This window comes from Vitis riparia, chromosome 4, assembly GCF_004353265.1.
Source record: "Vitis riparia cultivar Riparia Gloire de Montpellier isolate 1030 chromosome 4, EGFV_Vit.rip_1.0, whole genome shotgun sequence".
Lineage (NCBI taxonomy): Eukaryota > Viridiplantae > Streptophyta > Magnoliopsida > Vitales > Vitaceae > Vitis > Vitis riparia.
Window position 1 is genome coordinate 24,068,856 of NC_048434.1, and position 17,868 is coordinate 24,086,723.

Consider the following 17,868-nt stretch of genomic DNA (forward strand, 5'->3'; position numbering starts at 1 on the left):
TGAGGTTGATCCATAAATTGAGACTCATTAAATTCACAAAATAAGATATGTCTGATATGGTAATTGTCAAGTAAATCAGGTTCCCAACTAATTGTCAATATGTAGTTGGATTCCGAAGTAATTCTCCAGCCTTATTTGAAAAATTCACATTCATTTCCAAAAGAGTATCCATGGGTGTTGAATTCTCAAGTCCAACCAAAGCAATCAAATCTTTGGTGTATTTATGTTGATTGAAAAAAATATGTGAGGTGAAAGACAAATTTCAAGTCCTAGAAACGTAAAGATGATTATAGCTCTTGAATACATGACTATTTGTCCAAGTGATGATAATATCATCGACATAAATAAGAGGAATGGTGTACCAACAATAGAACAGCGAAGAAACATGGAAAGATCATTGGAACTATGGTTAAAATACAAATTATGTAGCGGGTGATGAAATTTAGCAAACAATGTACAAAGAGCTTGTTTAAGCCCATAAAGGGAACATCGAAGACGACATACATGAGTTTTAGAACCATATCTTACTGTGGAACCTACATTTTGTCATCCTAGCACATATCCTATTAGGTGTTCGTTTAGTACTTTACATCAATTCCTTGGTAGCTTATCTTTTTTTTTTTTTTTTTTTTTTTTTTAAGCCACCTTGGAGAGTTTGGTTGAGGGGTTTATCCAACTCCTCATTGTGACCTTGGCTGCCATTTGAGTTTTGGATTTGGCTTCACTTAAGTGCACTTTAGGTCAAACTCAATTAGGTCACTTAAGCCCACCTAAACTCACCTTAGGCCCATTTAGGTCCACTTGGCCTATTAAGCACCACCTTAAGCCCGTCTAGGTCACTAAGGCATATTTAAGTACACTTTTTAGGTCATTTAGATGCATCCTAAATCACCTAGATTCACTTAAACACTTCTTAGGCACACCTAGGCATCTTTTACCTTGCACACACTTGCCCGAGGTCACCTAGGCACCTTTCAAATTACACACACTCACCCTAGGTTACTTAAGCACATCACACTTCACCTAAATTCACCTAGTCTCATTTAGGCTCAGTTAACCCACTCAGACCCACTATCAGGCACCATCTTAGGCCTATCTAGGTTCACTTAGGCCCATTTAGGTTACTTATACTCATTTAGGCCGGCCCTAACCCATTTAGGCATCTTATACCTGTTTAGGTACCTTTAGGCCCATTTAGGTTCACCTAAACTCATTTAGGCAAACCATGCCCATCTAGGCCCATTAAGACTCATTAGGCCCACCTAAGTCACTTAGGCCTACATAGGCATGTTTGGCCGATTTAGGATCACTTCGGCATTTTTTAGGTCACTTGGGCCCCTCTAAGCACACTTAGGTTGACATAGGGCCACCTAAAACACACATAGGTCACCTTTCAGACATTTTTTGCATGACTTGTATGACTTACATATTGGCTTGCAAGACTCTTTTTTTATTTTATTTATTTATTTTATTATTATCAATCACTTGTTTATTTTTATTTTTTTATCTTCTTTCTTATTTTAGTTTTTAAAAATTTTTAATTAACATATTTATTTATTATTGTTTTTATCGTTTTCTAATTTATTTACTTATTCATTCAATTATTTAATTTAATAAATTTGATGCTTTTGCAAGGAAACTTACCATTAGAGTTTAAGGAAAGTGAAATTCTTCTTGGAAGATGTTTTGGGGAGGAAGATACGGAGATAGCATTGGAGTTTAAGGAAAGTGGGACTCTCATTGAAAGACGTTTTGAGGGAGTTTAAAATTTTAAGGATTTGTTTTGATAAAGAAGATATGGATATTGGGAGTTTAAGAAAAATTGGACTCCTTGAGAATAATTGAGAGTCCACAACTACATGTATTTTTTAATATAAAAAAGAGAATTTAAAATGAAATGGGACGAGCGGGAGGGGGGATTGGAAGATTGGAAAAAGAAAGAAAAATGGGAGACTTTATTTTTGGAGAATGGATTCATGGATGGAGGGAATTCTTTTGGAGATCAAATCATTAATGGAATTATGTGGGCTGCCATATAGGGAGGAACGACCATTGGAAAGAGAGGAATCTGCCACTTAAAATCTACAACACTATGAACCAGAAATTTTTGAGGAGTGGATTTTTTTTTTTTTTTTTTGAGAGAGAAGCACCAGAATTTCTCAAGAAGGATCTGAGGCACCAAGGTCTTAGACATCGCTAAGAAGAAATCTTCATGCACAACCGCACATGGGAGGGATGATAAAAAGACTGCCACTCAAAAAGAATGAAATGCAGACTGCCATTGAAAAAGGATCCACATGCACGGCTGCAATACTCCATATGTTGCATCATTATTTGAAAAAGTATCAACACGTGGAGAGGCATGCAGGCTCCACTGGGAAGACAACACATAGCCCGATGACATGGGATTCGGGCAGCACGTAGGCTCCATTAAGCAAAGAAACAAATAACTGCCATCCTTAGACATCCCCACACGTAGCCGCTCTAAAGGCATCAACACGCTGCAAGGAGGACACCACGTAGCCTTTTAGAGCACTCCCCAACAGAAGCAAGGATCAACAACCTGCACCATGAGTGGGAACGAACCCAAAATTTCGGAAAAAAACCCTCCAAAGCCGCCACTTCAAATCATTCCCCAAGGACATAGCCTAACTTTGAAGATTCTACAGCCCATGCGCGTTGTTCAGAAAGTTAAGGTGGAAATTTGTTTAACTTAATTTTGATTCATTACATTAATTCAAAAGGTTTGGTTTTATTTAGTTTTAGTTTCTAATACGCTAGATTAAATTAAAATGGTTCAAAATTAGTTTAGATTTGATTTCAATTCATTGTAATAAATAAAGAAAGTTTGAATTTTGTTTAGTTTTGTTTTTTTTATATTCCGAGCATGTTTGTTTTTAAAACATTAGTTTCCTAGTCTAATTAGTTCAATGTCATTGTATATGAGTTTTCAAGTTGATAACTTTTATTTTTTTTTTCTTTTTATTAATTACGTTAGTTCTTGAGTGTTTAGAATTCTAGTTTCTTAGTTAAATTAATTCCATGTCATTATATTGTTGTCAATGCAGTTCATTAAATAATCAATCCCATGTGATCAAATTCTTTCTTTTAGTTCTATCTTAAGTTTAGTTTTAATTTATTCTTTTAGTTTAGATATTTTGTACAATTTTAATTTCATAGTTTGATTAATTCCATGCCATTATTCATGTTTTCATGTTGATAACTTCAGTTTTTGATTGATCCCATATGGTTCTTGAGTTTTATATATATATATATATATATATATATATAATTTAGTTTCCTAGTTTAACTGATTTCATGTCATTATATCCATGTTTTGAATGGTTAAGTTTATCTTTTGGTTTATCCTATTGGGTTCATTTATCATTTGCTCTTGATTGAATATACTTTAGCTTATGTGCTTTTAGAGTTCTAGTGAACAAATCTTGATCGATATCTTATTATCTAGCTTGATCTAAAACCCTTCAATTTATTACTTTGGTGATTTTGTTTCAAATTTAATCTTTAGAGGCCATTAGAAAATAATGATGATTCATCTCTTTCTCATTACTTTAGTTTGCTTAGTTGTCAAAAATTTTATTTGGTGATTTTGTTTTCTTTTGTTTTGCATTATATTTTGTCTCATGCATTTTGTTGTTTTCAAATTAATTTCTTCATTTTTAAAAGAAAAAACCTTTTCTCAAAATATTCCTTTGAAAATATATTTAAAAATTCATTTAGAATCCTTAGGGTCATTTTTTTTTAAAATGTATGCAACTATATCTCATTTAGTTTGCACCCTTTTATTTTTGATAAAAATTTGGTTTTAAGTAAAACGTGAATCAAAGCTTGTACTCCCAAATAGATGAGAATCCATAGGCTAAATTTACGTATATCAATTGGGGAATTGGTGAAACCCCTACATGAAAATTACTTTTCAAAAAACCTTTTATCGTTAAGTTATACAATTTATTGCATCTCTAAAAGAGAATTCAATTTGACTCACTTATGATACTCCAAAAAATTTTCCACTAATTGTATGATATTATAGACATCTTTAACATGAATTTAGAGTTTTGTTTGAATGAAAAAACAATTCTAAAATGGAAAATGTAAATAAGTCTTTTAGGGATTCTGTTTTCAAAAATTTTTCCACTAATTGTATGATATTATAGACATCTTTAACATGAATTTAGAGTTTTGTTTGAATGAAAAAACAATTCTAAAATGGAAAATGTAAATAAGTCTTTTAGGGATTCTGTTTTCACCCAATGCTGGACATCCAAAATGTTTTTGTAAAAATAAATAATTAGATGTCTTTTTTATTTTGATTTGATATTTTTTCCATATTCTTGACTCCTTGAAATTGAATTTTGACATATAAAATATTTAAAAGATATTTTTTTTTAAGGAAGATATGATTTTTCAAATTCGTACCTACTGTACATGATGCATTCTAAATATTTGATTAGCTGGAGTGATATAAAAATACTTTTGAGTACTACTTGACCTTGGATTCTTTTTTTCTTTTTTTGTGATATAGACACTTTGAACGATGTCAAATTTTTTTTTTTTTTTTTTATAATTTTATGTGATCTTTTATTATTTTTGAAAAATTCGTTTATGCATGTCATTATTTTTTTTTACCTAATCTAGACCTTCTAGAACTTTTAGGTGTCTTTGCTGCAATCTATCATTTGAATGAGTGTTTGGTTTTTGGTATGTTGTTTTAAATGCGTAGGAGTTGTTTCTTGAAATTTTTTGTAATTAAATTCCATTCCAAGATATTTTTTTTAGAAATTGTTTTGTGATGCTTCCTTTTCTAACTGCATGCTGATGATCTTGTACTTTGCTTGAATTTGTTATTTATTTTTGGAGTCATTTGACTTATCTTGGCTCGATTTTGGCTATGATATTGTATAATAGACATAACGAAGATATTGTATAATTTATACTTGTCCTAACCACTCTAGTATTTTTGGAAGAACCTTACAAATTATGCATGTTATCTAGGTATGCTCTCCATCACCTACTTTCCGAAATTCTATGAACATGGATGTTGTTGTGAGCCATATCTATGTTTGATTCCATCCTTGGGTATCTAGATGTCTATTTGATTTGCTTTGATAAAATACATGTTGTGTGCTATATTTTTGTGCTAACTTTAATATCTTATGATAGCGTTTGAGAAACAATTCAGGTACACATCCTAACCTTCCTTTGTGATTGTGATTTGATTTTTTTTTTATTAGCATGCTAGTTTCGAAATTACCTTAGCCTACCTAGGTATCTTCAATCAATTGATTAATTGCCACTTTTCCCTCGACTTAGCTAGTAGAGACCTCTTTAAGGCTTAGATGGGTGCTACCTCTTTGTGGTACCTTCTCAATAAGTAATCTAATCCCTAGACTTAGACTCAGGTTTTGAAAAGACACGTTTTTCCAAAACTATGGAGTCACTTCTTTATGGTTTTCTTTCTTGTTTTATTTTCCCTTTTAAAATAAAATAAAATAAGTGGCAACTCTGACTTTTCCAAAAATAAATTTTCACCTTAAAAAGCGAGTCTCGCCGATTGAGTGGGAATGCATGTGAAAAACACAGGTTCACACTTACTTTGCACAAAAGAATCATGTAGATCATGCAGGAAGGAGTTTTTAACATCCATTTGGAAAACGGTTCAACCTTATGAACCTATAATGGATAACAAAGTTTAAATAGTTGTCATTTTGGCCATTAGAGTAAATGTCTCATGATCATTGGTCCCATATTCTTGTCAATTTCCAAAAGCAACTAGACGAGCTTTATAATGATCCAAAGATCCATCAGGTTTTTGTTTAATTGAGTAAACCTATTTGCATTCAATTAGCCAACACCTATCTACATAATGAATAATATCCCAAGTATTTTTATTTATTTTTTATCTTTTTTGTCCAAGCCTCTAATTCTTCATTCATAGAAATTGCCAATGTGAATATTTTCTAGCCTATGCATAAGAATTTGGAACATTGATGGAAGACAAAGTAGTCATGAGAGACAAGTGGTAAGGAGGTTTAATTTATTAAGTGGATCTTTGTAAAGAAGGTGCAACTAGCATATTAGTTGCCTCAAATGATTTAAGACTAGAATCAATGCAATGAGAAATTTCTCGATAAGGACCTTCTGTGTCTTGACCACCTATCATGCCTTTTTGTCAATGCACTATCTCAGGTTTAAACCTTGTGACATTAGAAGTATCATGGTTAAAGTCATGAAAACAAGAATATGAAGGAGTGGGTCTTTCGAATCCTGGATTGCTCCATTTCCCTAGTCTTGGATCGAATAAGGTGCATGCAATCTATCCTTAGGCTTCTCTTGATTTAACACAACGAAACACATGGTATTAAAAACATATAAGAACCTAGATATAGAGATATAGTGAGCATACCTATGATATGGATGTTCTTAGATCAATCCTAATTTGATAAAATCATTGAAGAAGTTGTAAAGTTTGTCTACCTAGTTTTCTTCCACCCAATCTCTCCTTACACGGAACCAATCACACAAGAGAAGTATGAACATCTCTTCCTCCTTAAGGGTGGCTAAGGTATCTCTTTAGGAAAACTTATCTGGAACACAAAGTGACAAAATTTTGAAGCTCTAATCCCTCAAGGGGTATTTATAATCTTCTTTTTGGGCTATAGTGACTTGAGCTCAAGTTGGGTTTGAATCACCTAACCTAGCCCACTTGGGTCCTAATTAAATAATTGCTCCTATTGGGTTCTAATTAATTATTAGGATAGAGCCTTTAAAAGCATAACATGATGAAATAAAATTTTGAATTTTATTTATTAATAAAGTTTCAGTTCACTTTTATTTATTCTATTTCCATGCATTATATCTTGTTAGCATTCTGGTCTATATTTTTTGCATTGTATGTGACTTGGATGCATTAAGAGTAGCACAAAATATCTAAGTCACAGGTTCCTTGCAAATAGATAACTTGTTCACAGCTAGCTCATGGGCTTAGGCAATTCATTGGAGGTTGTAGCACATTACCTCTTAATTGGATGGATGATTGGTCTTGGCCATCGGGATAGGTTTCCCATGGTGTATGTACTAGTGAGGATGGTTACACGTTGGATAGAACCTATGATGAGTCATGACTTTAAGGATATCAAGTAGTCATGACTTTACCAAGTTGCTTCATTATGTTATCTCTTGACCTTAAGAGAATTTAGGCTTATACTAAACTTAGCAATGACTTTGACATACTGTGAGATAATAAGCTAATAATATATTTTCTATGGATTGTGTCACTATTGATGGAAGTTGATAGCAATAGGTATTCTTAATAGAGACACCATGATATTTTATAAGTTTGAGACAAAGTCTCCCCTTCAGTGATCCTAAAGGGGTGTTTCATGTAAACTATGGTCATGGTAGCTTCTTAGTTTGAACTTGACTTTAGTTTTTTGAGAGCTAAGAAATGTTAGTTCAACACGCAATAAAAGAATTTGTAACTTAAGGACAATAAAGGTAGTCTTGAAAGGTTGATAGCATCCACTTTGTTAGATTATGGACACCAATTCATGGAGAGACTAAACATAATAAATAGCAAGTCACAGACCCGAGCACATGGTGTCTTGTTTCTATTTACATAAGGTACTTGAGTGCAGTTGATTCTCTATAGTGGGATGTTGAATCAAATTCAAAATTGGATTTTGAGGGAGCCAATACTCTTATGGGTCCCAGCGGTCCCCATTTGTGCTTATATATCTTGATGGCATGGGTTATGAGCATTGAATTGGCTTTAGCTTCACTTTTGTGCATAAAAGCACTTTGGTAATTATACAAGATTGAGCAAGGGTAAGTGAACAAAGTCTTTAGATTAGGCTAATTAATTAATGAGTAGGTTCAACTAGGTTAATTAATCAATTAGAACCCATTTTGGGTTAAATTAAGTGACCTAAGCCCTTCGTGGGCTCAAGTCATTTAAGCCTAATATAAATACCTCCTTAGGAGGGTTAGCTAAGGGGTTGTTGGGAACCTTGGATTACTTTGTTCCCATGCCCTGGATCGTGTAAGGTGCATGCAAATCTATCATAGGCTCTCTAAATCTATCACAACAGATAAGAAAGTATTAAAAAACAATAAGAATGCCATAGAAAACATAGATCTAGAGAATAAAGCCACATATATTTTATTGATTCCAATCAATATAGATAACCCCAAAGTCACAATAAATCTTGTAAACACCATGATCTTCCGTCCAATGACTCTTTCTTGTGTCTAAGCACTGAGGTAGTGGAGATCTCAAAGGTGGAGGTTAGGGTTCTCTCTCTAAACTGAAGGGGAGAATGACAAGACATTGAAATCCTAACCCTTAAAAGGGTATTTATAGGTTTCCTACTTGGCTTAAGTGACTTAAGCCTACCATGGGCTTGGATCACTTAACATAGCCTAAAAAGGTTTCTAATTGATTAATTAACTAAAGAAGATCCTAATTAATCAATTAGCTTAGTCCAAATATGTCACTCACTTATCCCTGTGCAACCTTGTGTAATTACCAAAATGCCCTTATGCACAAAAATGAACTAAAAACCCATCAAACCCTCATAAACCGTGTCATCAAGGAATATGAGCTTAGACCGGGGACCATTGGGACCCATAAGAGTACTGGCTCCCTCATAATCAAATTTTGAAATTGACTCCACATCCCACTATAGAGAGTCAACTACACTGTAAAACCCTATGTAAATTACAACGAGACATCAAGTGTTTAGATTTGTGACCTACTATCCACTACATGTAGACTCTCCATGAATTGATGTTCGCAATCTAATAAGGTAGTGCTATCACCTATCAAGATTACCTTTAAAATCCTTGAGTTACAAATCCTACTTATTTTGTGATCAATTGACATACTCTAACTCCAAAGAGCATATGTCAAATTCCATTAAAGGAATTAATGTGACCACGAATTTCATGATCACATGTCCTTTGGATCACCCAAAGGGACACATTGTCTCAATCCCATTAGATATCATGGTGCCTCTATTGAAAATACTTGTTACCACTAGCCTTCATCAATAGTGGTCCAATCCATAGAGATATATGACCACTTCAGGGTCTCACCAAATAGGTCAAAGTCTCCTATTGATTTTGACACAGACTCAATATCCTCTCAAGGTTGAGAATCCATGTAGTATAGTAGTTTGGTGAATCATGACAATTGATAGCCTTGGATCATGATTCACCATAGGTCTTGTCTAGTGTGCATCACATTTACTAACTAGTACACTCATCATAGAAAACTCATCTCGATGGCCAAGACAAGTCATCCCTTCAATTAGAAGGTGGTGCACTATAATCTCAACTAGTTTGCCCAAATCCATAACCAATTGTGGACAACTTATCTACTTATAGGGAACCTATGGTTTGTATCTTCTATGCAACTCCTTATGCACCTAAGTCATGTACAATGGAAGAGATATGGGTTGAATACTCAAATCAACGTCAACATACCAAGGGAATAGCAAGAGGATAGTTAAGTCTAACTTTATTACATCATGTATTTCTTTTTTAGGCTCAATCCTAACAAGGGTTTCAAAAGTTTTTCCATAGAGTTGTCTACTACATCTAGAGAAAGAGTCATAGTCTCTTCCTTCTCTTCTCCCTATTAGAAGTGTATCTAAGTCTTGGCTTGAGTCATCAGGCGGGAGACTCTGGATCTACGAGACTTCTTACAACGACAGTCTTTGTCTTCACTATGTGGAACAAATTTGGGAATGTCCAAATCTCAAGTATTGTTTTCTATTACACATTCTAAATTCTGTTTAAGTTTAAAAATATTATTTTCCCACTATGAATAGGATTTAGAAAGCCCTAGGAAGTTTTACATGTTCCTAACTTGATTCGAATATGGGAAATGGGCACATTCGTATTTTTCCCTACATTAATTAATTAGCTTAGTTTAGAAAGACATTTCATAAGATCTAGTGCAATCTTGCATTTAAACAAAAGATCTTTATACACACTTACATAAATCCCTCAAATAAAATGTGCACCATGAATTAAGAGCTCGAGCACGAGACATTGGGACCCATAAGAAAATACTAGCTCCCTCATAATCTAATTCTCAAGTTGATTCAACACTCCACTAAATCAGTTGTAATCTAATATCCCATGAAATTATAATAAGGCGAAGTTCAGGTCTATAACTTACTATCCACTACATCCAGACCCCCTATGAACTAGTGTCCGTAATTTAACAAGGTAATATTATCAACATATTAAGATTACCTCTCTAATTCTTATGTTACATATCTACCTATTATGCAATCATTTAACACACTTTACCTCTAAAGATCATATGTCAAATTCCACTAAAGGAATTGTTATAGCCATAGTTTTCTTGATCATATGTCCTTTGAATTACCTAAGAGGATACGTTGTCTCTTTTTCTCATTGAGAATGCTTAGGGTTACTCTCTCTAAAATCTCATAAACTAAATAGAAAGCTTGAAGTCTTGACCACTAAAATAGGTTTATATAGGTTTCCTTGTGGACTTAAGTGACTTAAGCCCAAAATGGGTTTGGGTCACCTAATCTAGCCTACTTGATTCATAAATAATTAATTAGTCTGAGTTCCAATTAATTAATTAGCCTAATCTAAAAAGACCATTCATAAGATCTAACACAACCTTACGTTTTTAAGAAAATGCTTGTATGCACACTTATGAATTACAAAAAAAACCCTTAAAACGTGTGTAACCATGAACTAGGAACTTGAGTAAGGACCACTAAAACATATAGGAAAATTCTAGCTCCCTCAAAATCCAATTTTGAAGTTGATTGAACACTTCACTTAAGAAAGTCAATTGCACTCTAGTATCTTATCAAATTATAACAAGACAAACCTCAAGTTCATGACCAACTATTCATTGCATATAAACTCCAAATGAACTGGTGTTCATAACTTAATAGTGTAGTTCTATCAACCCATCAAGATTACTTTTCAAATCATTAAGTTACAAATCCTCCTATTATGTGATCAACTAACATATAACTAAAGTATTTGATTATTTTCTATTCCTAAATCCTCTTTGTTTCTATTATACTTATTGGTTGTTATATGTAAAATTTAAAAGTTTTGTATTCTCTTTTATCTTTATTTACAGGTTGCAAAGGAAATTGGTTTACCAAAAGAAGAGAAATCATTAATATAAGGAAGTGATACTGAAAATCATGAACATGATATCATTTAAATCATTAGGAGGTTGAACAAGGCTTTTATAGATTATGGTTTCTTTTTATGGTCATTGCACTAGTATTTGTTCTTATGTTGAAGGATTTAAAAATTCTCATTGAAATATTTTGCTCTAATGAACATATTTATATGTAATTTGTATAAAAGTAGTTACAATAATTGTTCAAACTAAGATATTGTATATTAATCAATGTATTCAAAATTGAATCGGTCATTAAATAAAAAAAGTTATAGATTCATAGTTCATTAGTTGATCTAGCGATCAAAGCGCAGTCAAATTGGTGATGTCATAAATATATAATTTATATATTATTAAAATTAAAATTCATTATAAAAAATAAAAATAATAATTTATATATTATTTAAAAATCAAAATTTTATTTGAAAATAAAAAAATTAGTCTCAAATAAAAAATTTAAATTAAAATCAGAATTTTAATTTAAAACTAGAAGTTTTAGAATTTATTTTTAAATAAAAAAACTCATTTATTATATAAAATAAATGTTCACCTTCAAACATATATTTGACAATATTTTTACTAAAATAATTCTTTGAGAATTTATTTTTAAAATTAGATGATTTTTTTTAAAAATAGATTTAAAGTAGTTTTACGTTTCTTTTTCCCAAAACTAATGAAACACACACACACATAATAATAATAATAATTGTCAGAATACATTTCATTGTTTTTCATAAGGTCTTTCTTCGAAATACTAAGAATGAGTTCTTAAATGGAATTTTATTTTTAACAACTATTTTCAAAAGTTATTTTTAAAAATTATTTTCAAAGATGTTTATTTACATTGAAAATATAAGAGGAAAATAGCAAAAATGGTCCTTAAGAATCCCCACCCACATTGGGATAACACAGTCAAGAGATCTCTACTGTGTGCACACAAGATCAACTTAGTTGCATGCATCATGCATGCAATCATTGTTTCAAGGAAACTCATTCCTATTCGTTGAAATTTCAAGCGTTCCCATGAATGCCAAAGCGAAAATGGAGAGTGATATTAGATTGGATCGAGAGCTTTTTTTTATTCAATCATACAATACGATGACCATTGTCACCTGGCAACTTTGTCATTATTATTAAATATGCATATTATCTATATATAAATAAAAGATTAAAAAAAAATTTTTGTAGATAAATTAATTTTAATCACCTTATTTTCATATTTTATTTAATAGATTATTTAAAATATAAAAACCATCATTGATAATTTTGTTAATGAAATGAGTTTTTTTTTTTATGTCTTTTTATAATAATTAAATACAAAGAAAATGTAAATTTGTAAATAAAATTATAAATACTTTATATATCATTATTTCTTTTATATCCTTAAACGCATTTAAATTAAATAAATCATCATTTTAGTATTAAATATATTTTCAAAATTTACTATTATTATCTAATATTATAAATTTTGTCATATCTCCGACCACTAACATTTTAATGCTTACATGCAACCACAATGTTAGTGATGAGAATGAGCCAGGTTTTGTTGGATACGCTTCTTGCCCCGACGCTAATAGGATGCGTTTGAAATTTTAATAAACAAGTTTGAGATGTTTTATAAAACCCAAAACGGGTTTAAGGCGGATTTGGATATTACCTTGTCTTGTCCCAATTATATATAAAATTAATTGTAAAAAATAATTTAATTTAATTTTTATTTCCTATTTTTAATATATAGATAATAATAATAACAATAATAATAATAAAATACTCATAAATAAAATAAGGTATAAAAATTATAATATTTTAATTATTTATAAAATATATTTATTTTAATCTAATTAAAAACTTTAAAATATTTTTTAAACAAAAAAAAAAGTTAAATGAGGCGGGATGGGACAAGTAGGAGAATTTCTTATACCCGCCCTGCCCCACCCTATTTAATATTTTTAATGGGGGGATGATGGAAATTATTTCTATTAAACGGATGGGGTTGGGATGGGGGTGACATGTCTCAAACTTGTCGTGTTGTCATCCCTACGCAAGAGTGTCATCCCTACACAACATCCTTGCCTTGCATTCCATGATACTATGAACATGTACATATACAATTTTACAAGGGCTCATACTAAAATTTAGGTACAATCATAAAGAGGCACCCATGTGATTACAATTATTTGAGTTAGCTCTATGCCTCTCTCCATGATATTAATTTTGTTATTAAGTCAATGGTTGTAAAAACTTATTTTAATTCATTAATTAATTAGGTTATAATATTAAACTATAACATTATAGTTGTTCAAATAGAGTTATAATAAAAATAATTAAATCTAACTATAAAATCATATTAAGTCTTAAATTAGATTAAAAAAAAGGGGAAGGAAAAGAAAAGCTTAACTATAAGAGAATCATTACCGTATAAAGAACGTACATGTACGAGCAAGTTAAATTTTCCTACATTAAAGAAGGGCAACAAATCATGAGTAATCATGTTACCTCTCTATATATATCTTGTTTCTTTATATTTAAAGATCTCATTTAATTGTACGTGACTCCTATTAATTTAAATTTAAATATAATTTTTTTATTTTATATCTTGGTTTAACTACCAAATTTAATAAGACTTACATTAAAAATTGAAATTTAATATTCATATCTTTGTATTTAAAGATCTAGTTTAGTTGTCAATTGATCCCATTAATTCAATCTAAATATATATATATATATATATATATATTTGATAGCTTGGTTCAACTACCTAAGTTTAATTAGACTGATATTAAAAATCAAATTTAATATCCATATCTTTGCATTTAAAGATCTGATTCAACCGTCAATTCATCGTATTAATTTTATCTAAATATAACTTTTTTTATTTTATATCTTGGTTTAACTACCTAAATTTAATTGGACTTATATTAAAAGTCGAATTTGATCCCATTAATTCAATCTAAGTATAATTTTTTATTTCATATATTGGTTTAACTACCTAAATTTAATTGTACTTAGGTTAAAAGTTGAATTTAATATCCATAGTTTTGTATTTAAAAATCTCGTCACTTGATCCCATTAATTCAATCTAAATATAAGTTTTAATTTTATATCTTGGTTTAACTACCTAAATTTAATTGGACTTACATTAAAAGTCAAATTTAATATCCATATATTTGTATTTAAAGATCTCGTTTAATGGTCAATCAATCCCATTAATTCTATTTAAATATAATTTTTTATTTTATATCTTATTTTAATTACCTAAATCTAATCGGACTTACATTAAAAGTCGAATTTAACATCCATATTTTTTTATTTAAAGATCTCATTTAGTGGTCAGTTCATTCCATTAATTCAATCTAAATATAATTTTATACTTTATATCTTGGTTTAACTCTTTAAATTTAATCGAACTTATATTAAAAATCGAATTTAATATCCATATCTTTGTATTTAAAGATCTCATTTAGTTGTAGTCCTCAATCCCATTAATTCAATCTAAATATGATATTTTATTTTATATCTTGAAATTATATTAATGGTCAAATTTAATATCCACATCATAAAATATCATTGTATAAATACATATTTCCATGGATTTGGTGGTATAGTAACTTTAATATAAAGTTAATGTTAAATAATAAGATTGTCTTCCTTAATAAATAAAAAACGAAACAAAAAAACAAAAAAGGTTGAATAATTGGGCAAGTTAACAGCTGGACGTAAGTGCTTTTCCAAGTTATCTAAAGCAATACAACGTGTGTACGCATTGAAAAGCCGTCAACTCCACTGACCATCTCCCAATAAATGTTGACCAAAAAGCCGCAAACTGTGGAATCGCCTTTGAATCTCATCGACTATCATCTCTTCTCCTCTCTGCTATCCAATTTCGAGCTGGTGATTCTCTCTATATTCATCCATATTCTCATAATTGTTCTTTAATCAACGTTTGCATTCATGGGTGTGTGTTTGTTTCTCTTTCATCATTGACTTAGTTTTGATTGATGGCGTAAATTATCCTTTCTAATTTGTGAAATTTAGAAATGGGTTTGGTCGGTGATTGTTGTTTTTCCAGTGGGTTGGAGGAGAAACAGTAGAACTTGAATTCTATGGATCTCCTCTCGGTTGCTGGGACTGAGAAATGGGTGATGTAGCAGAGAAATGAAGCTTCAGGCCTCTTGTTGTTTTGGTTTCCAAGAAATGAATAATTTATATTAACTAAGCCAAAATAGTTTCATATGCTCAATTGAATACGGGGTTTGTGTTTTCAGGTCCAAAATGATGAAAAGTCTAAGATTAATTGATTTCTTTCCTTCTCTTATATTTTCTTAGCAGCCAAACAGATTGTGACTATTAAAATGATAGAGGAACATTTATTTTCTTTTCTGGACTAGCTTACCCTTTATTTTCTGCAGATTTGCATTGTGATCGAATTGCTATGTTATGTGGAAATTGAGAATGCATTAGTGGAAAATAATTATGTGTAGTATGCTAATATTATACGTAGTGAAAATTATGCTAAGTATTGATATGCTAATTTCATATTTATGTATGTATGTATATGGAGAGATGACTGTGCTAATTGTTTAACACAAATTTTGTAAGTAATTAATTTTCTTTTATATCTACTGTTTAGATTAAAGAATTATTTCCCCATTCCAATATTGTGTTTGGGAACCAGCAAACCGTAAAGGATAATATGTAGGTGTGGTTAGATTAGCTTAAGTAGTGGACTGCATGTGGATGCAAAATCTCTACTGCAGATAAATTTGGAAATATTTTTGTCTTCTCTCTTTGCAACTCTGTTTTTGTTGACCCTAAGTTTATTAAGTAGGTTGTTTGGTTGCCAGTTCTGAAATTCAGTTAAAGTTTGGGCATGTATATCATTTTGGGGAGATTTAATAGTAAACAAATAGGATAGTTTTCGAATGAAAGTCTAGGATTTTGAATAAGCTCCAGGACTGTTAGAGAATCCATGGATAAAGGTAGTGGCAGGACTAGCTAAAATTGGGGGTAAACCGAGAAGGAGATTTTCTCATGGAGAAATTAAACATCTCGGAAAATGGTGCAGGAAAAGTCTGGTGAAAGTAATCCAAGATTATATATAGAAGAAGTGGGATTAATGTTAAAAATCCTATTAGAACTTCTACCACAGATGGACTTCTATCTTGCTTACTTCAAGAATGTTGGATTTTGATGGGGAATTTTCGAAGTTAGTAATGGAAATGCAGCTTTGGGCCTAAAAGGTTAGAAGCTCCGTAAGCGTGGCATCAGGACGGTAAGTTTTCTACTGCAATTGGATTCAGAACCAAAGAAATCATGAAGATTGTCTGATATTTAGACAATGCTTCTGAGCTAGATCCTGTACCCAACAATTTACCAACCATTCTTGGTACTTCTAGACGAAATGTGTGTTTCATGCATAGCAAACTATCCTACATTATAACAGCGATATTTCCTTTCACTTGAATTAACTTTAGCATGCTGAAAAGGCAAAAGGTGAGGAGTGTTGAAGAAGTTGAACTATGACTGCCTGACAAAAGGCACGGTTGAAAGTGACCTACTTTGCAATAAACATTTTGTGGAACCAGACAACTTATGATTTGTGATAAATACAAACAAGAAGATATCTTAAGGAGCTAGAAGGATTCTTTCAGTAATCTATATTATGCCTTTGTTGTTGGGCTTCCTTCATCAGGCCTAATGGGGATACTTTTCTGTATCATTTCACCAGCCATCTCCTATATCAAGTTGAGAAATTGAAATATTGTCTCTTTGCTTCACGGTTTATGCATTTTGACATAGGTTCGCACCAGGATCAGCAATCCATAGAAGTATTGACCCCATATAAACTCTGGTATTGTCAAGATCTTTTGCATGCATTAATTTTGAGGAACACGAATTCTCATCTGTGAATCCAAAATTTTCTTTTACATGGGGGAAAAGTATGGGAAACTTCAATTCAAATGAGAAGCATGCATTGATATAGAAAGTAAGCGAAGTTATGGGTCACCACTGGAAGTTTTACATAGGATACAAAACATTTTTCAGACTGCATATTTTATTGTTTTTTAATAGTTGTAACTTTATTGAAAATTATATTTGTAACATGATTTAGCTTGTGTGTGTATATATACATATATGTATTATTTAGAATAATCTCTTCCAATTCTCACATTCTATATAGAATCCATCTTTTGTGATATAGGTTCAATATAACTTCTGGTATGGGGAATTCAGAATCAGCATTTGATGATCCTCATCATGATTTTCTGCATCAAACCCCTTCTTATGCAGGAACTTAAATGGATCCTGACTATCGACATAGGCGGCAATTGCCTTACATAGCCGATAATTTCAACTCTTTGGATCAGGTTTCTTCATTGACCTTCTATTTGTTAGTTGGAGTTGTATGGAATTTGGAATTATTGATACTCTTGCTCCTTGATACCTTGTTAGTGAAACTGTTTCTTTTATAAAATGCCTGTTGAGAAGTTTAACACCGTGAGGGTTCATGCAATGGAACCACACTGTAACTAAGATGACTGGTTCTTTTTTGAAGATGTCCAAGCATGTGAAACATGAAATTTCAAATCATGAGATTTTTATTGAGGTTGTTTTTCCCATATGAATGTGTAAGTTCATGTACAATGTGGATATCAACTTCA

General features: G+C 31.3%; 1 protein-coding gene across 3 annotated transcripts in view; it reads left to right on the plus strand.

Annotated features, from left to right (window-relative positions):
- The window catches only part of LOC117912897 (E3 ubiquitin-protein ligase RGLG3), a 29,702-nt gene that overhangs the window by 4,761 nt on the left and 7,073 nt on the right, over positions 1-17,868 (plus strand). The window contains exons 1-2 of one of the 3 annotated variants that reach the window (XM_034827688.1): positions 14,994-15,097; positions 17,498-17,574. In XM_034827688.1, coding sequence (XP_034683579.1) covers positions 17,506-17,574 — 69 coding nt within the window. In that variant the 5' untranslated portion in view covers positions 14,994-15,097; positions 17,498-17,505. Of the gene's footprint in view, positions 1-14,993; positions 15,098-17,387; positions 17,575-17,868 lie in introns of those variants that run through there. The other 2 variants (XM_034827687.1, XM_034827686.1) reach the window with 2 other exon arrangements.